Source organism: Pagrus major, chromosome 23 (assembly GCF_040436345.1).
Source record: "Pagrus major chromosome 23, Pma_NU_1.0".
Classification (NCBI taxonomy): domain Eukaryota; kingdom Metazoa; phylum Chordata; class Actinopteri; order Spariformes; family Sparidae; genus Pagrus; species Pagrus major.
The window spans coordinates 12,057,052-12,066,921 of NC_133237.1; the positions used below are offsets into that span (position 1 = coordinate 12,057,052).

General features: G+C 40.5%; 1 gene segment (V, D, J or C); it reads left to right on the top strand.

Moving 5' to 3' along the window:
* The first annotated feature begins 3,194 nt into the window (after positions 1-3,194).
* On the top strand, positions 3,195-3,646 carry LOC141019904 (Ig heavy chain V region XIG14-like). The segment is given in 2 exon segments: positions 3,195-3,237; positions 3,339-3,646. Coding segments are annotated over 2 exon segments (351 nt in total).
* The last annotated feature ends 6,224 nt before the right edge of the window (positions 3,647-9,870 follow it).

The following is a 9,870-nucleotide window of genomic DNA, read 5'->3' on the forward strand; positions in this document are numbered from 1 at the left end:
AATAGCTCACATCATATTTAAAGTGTTTCAATGATTTGACAACATGTTGAACACACTGTAAACATGACTTATAGAAAGCAACATTATTGGTGGTTTCTCCTTTTGTTTCCATGACACATCATCATTGATATTTTAATGCTGATTTTAAAGAATATGTTTTCCATTATCTATGGTTCATGTAATATTCACAGTAAGAATAGTTGTGATAATCATTTACAGGAGTTTCATTTCTGTAAGTTGAGTGTGTAATGAAATGAAAATATCATATGTAAAGCAGAGGTGATTTCCAGGCATGTTTTCACTCTGCAGATATAATAACAGTCAACAGACTCTTCTATTAGCTCCAGTCAGACCAACATTGATGCTTCATGTGTTTGATTCTATGCAAACTCAGTGAGCTTCCTTGTTACTCAGCTATAAAAACTTGACATCAGGCTGTCAGTGGAGTTCACAGCACGTCAGTTTCAACATCAACCATGTTTGCTGTAGCTCTGCTGCTGCTGTTGGCAGCTGGATGTGAGTCTCTCTGGATTTGTCAAAGTCAACGGTTCTTCTTTTGCAGTTTAACTTGATCATTTGTTACAAAACATTTTCTTTTTTTAACAGGTGTGAAGTGTGAACAGTTGACACAGCCAGCCTCTGTGACTGTGCAGCCAGGTCAGCGTCTGACCATCACCTGTCAGGTCTCTTATTCTGTTAGTGGCTACTGGACAGCTTGGATCAGACAGCCTGCAGGGAATGGACTGGAGTGGATTGGGATGAGATATACTGGAGGCTCTCACTACAAAGATTCTCTAAAGAACAAGTTCAGTATCAACGTAGACTCTTCCAGCAACACAGTGACTCTAAATGGACAGAATGTGCAGCCTGAAGACACTGCTGTGTATTACTGTGCCAGAGAGCCACAGTGAGAGACAATAACAGGAGAGTCATACAAAAACTACTTCCTCTATTTACCACCACTGGAAACATTCATGTGTCTCAGTTTAACTGATTATAACTGTCAGTCATGTGACTGAAAATAAACTTTTACTTTATCTCATTTGACTGAATGTTAACTACAGCTCCAACATACAGATATTATTTTGTTTTCATCTCTTTTTCGGTAATTGTATATATTTGTGTGTGTTCTGCCTTGGAAACAACAGATGATGTAGATTATTTCCTGTTTTATAAAATGATTCTGATCAACTTCACTGTTTCAGTGTTTAATTTACATTTCAGTAGAAATAAAAGAGACATGGATGAATGTAATCTTAGCTTAGAAGTTACAAGAATTTATTGCACTCTGCCAGAAGTTACAGAAAATTACAACGTGCAGTTAACAGGTCCGTTAAGACCGCTGCAGCCTCCCAGTCCACTGATGTCCAGAATGTGATAACTCTATGATGAGTTTAACAGTTTGATGACAACCAGCAGGACTGACCTCCTGAAGCAGATTTTCATGGAACTGGAACATTTGATCATTCACTGTGCTTTTATCTGCTGCTGCTTACAGGAATTAAAATATCATAGTCTCGATATCAGTTAAACGAATACTTCACTGGCTCGAACAAGATTAAGAGTTCAACAATCTATATAAGAAAAAGAGTTCTTTAGTTCATTTTTCTTTTGTCACATCAGAAATTCATTGTGTTTTTCTGGCAGTTGACAGATAAAGATAACAAAACATTATTCTACAAAAAGAAAGTCAAAAAAGAAATAGCAAAGTGCTCTGTACAGGAGTGACTCCTGTAGAGTGAACATTCATTCTTTAGTTTCAGCAAACATCAGGAAATAAATCCCTCAATCTATGTGGTGAAGCACATTTGAAATAGTAAAAGTTTCTACATTTTATATTTAGGAAGGAAGAGAGGGTCTTTGTTGATGTTTGAGAGACAGTAAATCATTGTCATTTTCCATGAAGGCTGTTTCATGTGGATTTATTCATGGCCTTGCCAGATCATACTAAATGAAGTTAAACAGACTAACAAATAGGACCATGTATAGTAAAATATGACTGAACAACAATAAGGAAAAGTCCCTGCCTGTCCACTGAAAAAAACACACACACTCCCACAGAAGGAGTCAATGCAAAACTCAGATGTCTTCCTCCTCTACTTATCTGACTGCAGAGAGGATGACAGAGAACAGTGGACACACAGTTTAACATGATGGACTATAGGACAGGACTGCTGCTTTTAACTGTCTGCTGGGCAGGTGAAGGTCTACATAGCTCTTAATTTTAGATAACTTTTATTTGTGCTGCCAAGCCAATGACACGCATATATTTTTTTGTCTCAACAGGTGTTGATGGTCAGACTCTGACAGAATCTGAACCAGTGGTTAAAAGGCCTGGAGAATCTCACAGATTGACCTGTACAGCCTCTGGATTCACATTCAGCAGCTACTGGATGAACTGGATCAGACAGGCTCCTGGAAAAGGACTGGAGTGGATCGCTTATATCAACAGTGGCAGTAGCAGCACTTACTACTCTGAGTCAGTCAAAGGCCGGTTTACCATCTCCAGAGACAACAGCAGACAGCAGGTGTATCTGCAGATGAACAGTCTAAAGACTGAAGATTCTGCTGTTTATTATTGTGCTCGAGAGCCACAGTGACACAGGAAGCAGCAACGCTGTACAAAAACTCAACATGTCAAAACAAGTCAAAACTTTACTTTCAGCTTTTCACTTCTGCCGAAATTGACAAACTCAGATAAACATCATCTCAATAAAACTGCTTCAGTTCGACAAGTTTTATTGCAGCTGTTTTGTTCTCCAACATGTAGTTTAGGACGACTGAGAGCATAAATAGTCTTTTGAACTTCCTGTGAACGTAGCATTTTTTGTCTTAAATAAATGAAAATGTATTAAATGAAAAAAATAAATTCATATATAAATTTAATATTCTGTTCATAAACATAAATGTGAATGTGTTTGTCTCACTTGTTTAAGATATTTAGTGTGGAATAAAAACTAGAAATTTAAATTAATATTTGAAATAATTAACACATTTTCTTACATATGTGTCAAAATAAACATAACAACTTCAAGCTATGACTGACAGCAGAGCGTGTCCTTCTTTTATATCCTGTCAGTGTCCTTCTCTATGCAAAGTGAACTTCCTCACAGTCTGCTATAAAGACTTGATATCATGCTGTCAGTTGCAGCAGAAGAAGAGAAGCTCCCATCAGATCACCTTCAATATCAACCATGTTCTCTGTAGCTCTGCTGCTGCTGCTGGCTGCTGGATCCTGTGAGTCTCACTGAGGCAGAGACACTGACAGTATGATCACAGCACACTGACTGTTCATTGTTATTACACTCATTCAATATTCAACATGTTTTCCTCCACAGGTGTGAAGTGTGAACAGTTGACACAGCCAGCCTCTGTGACTGTGCAGCCAGGTCAACGTTTGACCATCACCTGTCAGGTCTCTTATTCTGTTAGTGGCTACTGGACAGCTTGGATCAGACAGCCTGCAGGGAAAGGACTGGAGTGGATTGGGATGGCAGCTACTGGATCAACAACACTCTACAAAGATTCACTAAAGAACAAGTTCAGTATCGACTCAGACTCTTCCAGCAACACAGTGACTCTAAATGGACAGAATGTGCAGCCTGAAGACACTGCTGTGTATTACTGTGCCAGAGAGCCACAATAACACAAACCATCAGTAGACCTGAACAAAAACTAGAGAGTCATACAAAAACTACTTCCTCTATTTACCACCACTGGAAACATTCATATGTCTCAGTATCCCATTTTTGTGAGTAACTGTCAGTCATGAAAGTTCAGAGTTGTGACTCAATATTGAATTCTTATTTTATCTAAACTGAAATGTTACATTTTAAATCCAATTGCAAATTTGTCACACAAAAAGTCATGAAAACAATTTTGTTTGGCGTCCAAGATCTCCCAGAAAACTTTTCATTATTATTAAAACTTTTGTGCCCCATTTTACAGTTCTTATCAAATAACTTATTACTTGTCTAACCTGTTATTTACAGTCCAAATCAGATTGCAAATATAATTATAGTTTAGGAAATGAAATTGCATGTGCTTATAAGTCTTTAATGCATATAAGATAAACTAATTTCATGATGAAAAAAGAGAGTAAAGGCAGCAGTATATTTCACTGAATCAAGTTTCATGTCCTCAGTTGTATTGTTTTATATCAGGTATTACAGTATCACCCATTTCTGTCATTTCTGTTTGTCCATTCATTCATAAATATGAACAACATTTACCTTTTTGTTTGTTTTTGAGACATTGCTTTAATGAAATAACAAAACACAGTTAAGCAGATTCTGCATTAAACACTGGACAGATTCCAGTCAGATAATCAGCAAACTTCAGTCCAGATCAAGATTTCAAGCATTTATATGAGAAAATGGGAACTTTGGTTTAGTTTATTGAGAATTAACTGTGTCCATCTGGCAATCGTCAGACAAATAGAACAAAACATTATTCTACAACGAGAAAGTCAAAAATAAATAGCAGTGGGGACTAAATCCCCCTAAACACATTTAGAGTAACAGTTTGTACATTTTATATTTAGGAATATAAAGAAGGGAAACACTGTGAATCACTGGACTGGAGTGGATTGCCTGGGTTGAATGGGATAATGACAAGGAGTGGGTTGCTTATGTCTATATCAGCAGTGGTGGCAGTAGCAGCATTTACTACTCTGAGTCAGTCAAAGGCCGGTTTACCATCTCCAGAGACAACAGCAGACAGCAGGTGTATCTGCAGATGAACAGTCCGCAGACTGATTTCTCTCAAAATGATCATTTACCAACAACAATAACCATTAAAGACACACACAAAAAATTGTTTTACAGTAACAATCACCCCCTCACAAATGCAGCCAAGAAAAGCACAACAGTCCAGGTGTGATCAAAGAAACAGAGTGGTGTTCAGAGTGGTGACAGTAAATATTGTGGTGATCTGAATGTAAATGTGAATGTTTGACTCAACTGTCTTTTGTTTGAATAATGTTCACAACACAACTTCAAGCTATGGCTCCTTGTAACAGGACAGTTGATCCTTCTTTTATAACCTGTCAGTGTCCTTGTCTATGCAAAGTGAACTTCCTCACAGTCTGCTATAAAGACTTGATATCATGCTGTCAGTTGCAGCAGAAGAAGAGAAGCTCCCATCAGATCACCTTCAATATCAACCATGTTCTCTGTAGCTCTGCTGCTGCTGCTGGCTGCTGGATCCTGTGAGTCTCACTGAGGCAGAGACACTGACAGTATGATCACAGCACACTGACTGTTCACTGTTATTACACTCATTCAATATTAAACATGTTTTCCTCCACAGGTGTGAAGTGTGAACAGTTGACACAGCCAGCCTCTGTGACTGTGCAGCCAGGTCAACGTCTGACCATCACCTGTCAGATCTCTTATTCTGTTAGTGGCTACTAAACAGCTTGGATCAGACAGCCTGCAGGGAAAGGACTGGAGTGGATTGGAAGCAGATATACTGGAGGCTCTCACTACAAAGATTCACTAAAGAACAAGTTCAGTATCGATTTAGACTCTTCCAGCAACACAGTTACTCTAAGTGGACAGAATGTGCAGCCTGAAGACACTGCTGTGTATTACTGTGCCAGAGAGACACAGTGAGAGACAATAATAGGAGAGTCATACAAAAACTACTTCCTCTATTTACCACCACTGGAAACATTCAGTTCTCTTAGTATCACTTTTTGTGAGTAACTGTCAGTCACGAAAGTTCAGAGCGGTGACTTAATATTGAACTCTTAATTTATCTAAACTGAAATGTTTAATGCTAAATTCAATTAAAAATTTGTCACACAAAAAGTTATGAAAATAATCTTGGTTGGCCATCCAAGATCTCCCAACAAACTTCTGAAATTAAGACATTTTACAACTTTTAAAAAGTTGTTAGAAGAGTAAAAGTCCTGTTTCAGGAGCATTCAAGTTGTTTTGATTAAAACTTTTCTGCCCCATTTAACAGTTCTTATCAACATATCTTATTACTTGTCTATTGAATCAAGTTTTATGTCCTCAGTTGTATTGTTTTATATCAGGTATTACAACATATGAACAACATTTACCTTTTTGTTTGTTTTGGACAGATAACAGTCAGATGATCAGCAAACCTCAGTCCAGATTAGGGGCGGTCCTGGCTAGATTTACGCCCTGGGCGAACCATGCCTTGACACCCCACCCCCCTCAAAAACAGCAAAACTATAATCTTAAATACAAAAAGGTAACAAGAACAGAGAAAAAAACAAGATAAATAAATGAAATACAGTATATAAACACCAATGTAAATTGCACAAATCCTTCATCACAGGATCTAATAACCATGCTTGAAAAATCCCTGAAGAAAGCTAAAAAAAATATTGTATTGTCATTAGTATACATGTGTAGCCCGGGAATTAGAAGCACACAGGACACACTTACTGGGGTTCTTGTAGCCTTCTTATTTATTTCACATCAGTTGCAAAAAGGCTTATTTGACTGAATTTCTAAACTCAAAGTCATTCGTTCTCATCTGAGACTTTAGAGAGAACCGAAACCAAAAGCATAAAAAGAAACAAAATAGCATAGGGGACAAAATACGGCAGTGGGCTATGAAGGTCTACAGAAACAACAAAATACACACGTCATTAAAATCATGACACGGTCACATTAACTCGAAAATGTGCATTCAACATATTACCACAGTCACTTACACGCCACGCAGCGTGGAACACGGGAGCTGGAGCTTCCTGAAGCTAGTCGTTAGCCCCGGTCGACGGCTGGCATGCTACCCTCTGAAATAAATCACCAATATCTCTAAATGAGACTATATTGTCACATTCTGTTACGGCGTCTCTTACAATGTGTGCGTATTTTACCTACCAATTGAACAGAACAACAGTCTCCTCTGTTCGGCGAGACATTTCAGGCACTTGTGGCTCACATTCAGCAGAAAAGACAACAATAACCCACAATGCACCTGGCGGCTAAACCAAAATGCGCCCAACTGAACCCCAAAGCAGCTCAATGCTGCCACCTTGTGACCACTTATTTAACTCACTTACATTTTGTTTACATTTACATTTGAAATATGACATTTAAAAGAAAGAACAAAAGAAAACAAAAACACATTATAGTACATTGGAATACATTCACCCTTAAGTGGAAAATTACACTTATGATTAATTTACCACCCGGCTACATGCTCCCCTGCAATTAGTCAACGTCCTCGGAGACTACAAAACATTAACTGACTCAAATGCTCCCTGCAATGCCTTTTCAAAGAGAGCAGTACCAAGACTTGTCAAAACCTGGGAGACCATGTCGGTGCTGACTGAGACAGCATTACAGGCTGACCTTGGCCAATTAAAGGGGTTTGGATGAGACCCTGCATTTGCCCGCTTGCTACGCCTAATAGCAGGTGTAGGTGCATAAGCTTTACTCCCAGCTCTGCTAGCCATGCCTGTTAGAGTGGGTCTTTTCCCATCTTCACCAATGAGCAGGTCACTGTCACTAACGTCTGAATGAACATCATTGTTTACACACTCTCTGTCACCATTTCCCATATCTGCCTGACCTCCCTCAGGTTCTTCACTGTCACTGTCATCCAAAGGTGCTGTCACAGGTAAATTAACCCTGTCGGCGACGCATGGCAGCTTTGGTATCTGCATAAACTGAGGAGGCAGGATTTCTTCAACAACAACAAACTCTGGGTCAGGGGACTCAGGAGACACGTCTTCAACTACAGGCTGTGTACTGACATGTGACCTAGTTTTGGTTCTGGGTTTGGGAACTGGTTTTGCACAAGGTCTCAACTCTGACCTATGAACTCTTTTGACGGGACCTCCTTCCAGAGGTTCAACAGTGTGTGTAGTTCCCTGAATGTCAACTACCTTGTAGACTGTTGGACTCCATGCATCTTGAATCTTATTTCTCCCTGAGGGTCTGTGACGTAGGAACACAACCTGACCAATGTCTATAGGAGGACAATACACTTTCTCATTTTGCAGCGCAATTCTCTCAGCTGCCTTCTGCTCTGAGTACTCTTTGGCTCTCTCATGTGCCTGTCGGAGTCTCTCCTGATGAACAGACAACCAGTCCTGTTTATGGTCTGACGTACACTCATGCCCTAATAATGCATCAACTGGGAGATGTGGCTGTGTACCAAAAAGCAGAAAATAGGGCGAGTACCCTGTGGTGGAATGAGGGGTAACATTATAGGCATACACTAATTCAGGAAGATGCTCTGGCCAACGCCTTTTCTTCTCCGGAGGAAGTGTCCTCAACAAGTCATGTAGGGTGCGGTTGTATCTTTCACACTGAGCATTTCCCTGTGGCCTGTATGGAGTTGTCCGTGTCTTTTTGACCCCATAGAGTTTGCACAGCTCTGCAACCACTTCGCTCTCGAAATTTCTGCCCTGGTCAGAATGCAACCTCTCAGGGACACCGTACTTCATGAACCACTCTCTGAGCAGAACTTTAGCTGTTGTATCTGCTTTTTGGTCCTTGGTAGGATATGCCTGTGTGAACTTTGTAAAAACATCAGTCACAACTAGAACATTCTCACGGCCATCTGAAGCTGGTTCTAGCACTGTAAAATCAATAGCCACCACTTCAAGCGGTCGGGAGGCTAGAAATGCTTTAACTGGAGCCTGGATTTTTGGCTGAGGCATCTTTGTCAAAATGCACCGCTCACAGTTTTTAACCCAGCTCTCAACATCTTCATAAAGCCCAACCCAGAAACATCTCCCTCTGAGCAGGTTCACAGTACGTTCTATGCCCTGATGGCCCATGTGGTTGTGTACACTCTCTAAGACTTGGTCTCTTAGACAACCAGGCACGAGTAACTGCCACACTTCACCATGACGTGGATCTCTGATTACTCTGTACAACAACCCTTCCTTTTCCTGTACACGACTCCACTGTTTCAACAGTCTTTTCACTGAGCTAGATAGGACTGCTCGCTCCCTAGCAGTAGGCTTCCTCCCCTGATCCCAAAATGTCCTGAATTCTTTCAGGGTGGAGTCACTAGCCTGAAAACCTATCAGCTCCTCTCTGGTAAAACCTGGAAGTGTGGGTGTGTTACCTTGTCTCGTGCTTATCTCACCTGATCCTGACTCCATAGCACGGATCTGTCTCACCTTGTAACACTCAAGACTTTTAGTGACAAGATCAGAATCTAGAACTGTCCCTCTCTCCATCAGGTTACACACGGCAATACAACCATCAAAATCTGAATCTGGATCAGTTTCAGGCTCCCCTGCAAACTCCTGCCTAGAGAGGGCATCTGCGGCGGCGTTGCTACTACCAGGACGGTACTTCACTTCAAAGTCAAAAACAGACAGTTGAGCTACCCACCTCTGCTCGATAGCGCCTAACTTGGCTGTTTTGAGGTGGCAGAGCGGATTGTTATCAGTCAGGACAACAAATTTCGCACCCAGCAGGTAACCTCTGAACTTCTCAGCAATTGCCCATTTTAAGGCAAGCAACTCTAACTTCATACTACTGTAATTCCTGTCATTTTTCTCGGCCTGGCGTAACCGGCGGCTAGCGTATGCTATAACGCGTTTGGCGTTACCCTGCTGCTGATACAATACAGCGCCTAATCCGTGCTGACTGGCGTCTGTCTCAACTATGAAGGGCTGTGTGAAATCAGCAAAACCCAAAATGGGAGCAGAGGTAAGTTTTCCTTTTAACTGTTCAAAAGATGACTCACACTCTTGTGTCCACATAGCGCCAAAGTGGTGAACTGCTTTTTTTGTTTTCTTTTCACCTGAACATTTGTTGACTAAGTCGTGCAGCGGTGCAGCAATTTGTGAGAAACCTTGAATGAATCTCCTGTAATAACTACAGAAACCTATAAAGGACTGCAGTTCTTTCACAGTGGTTG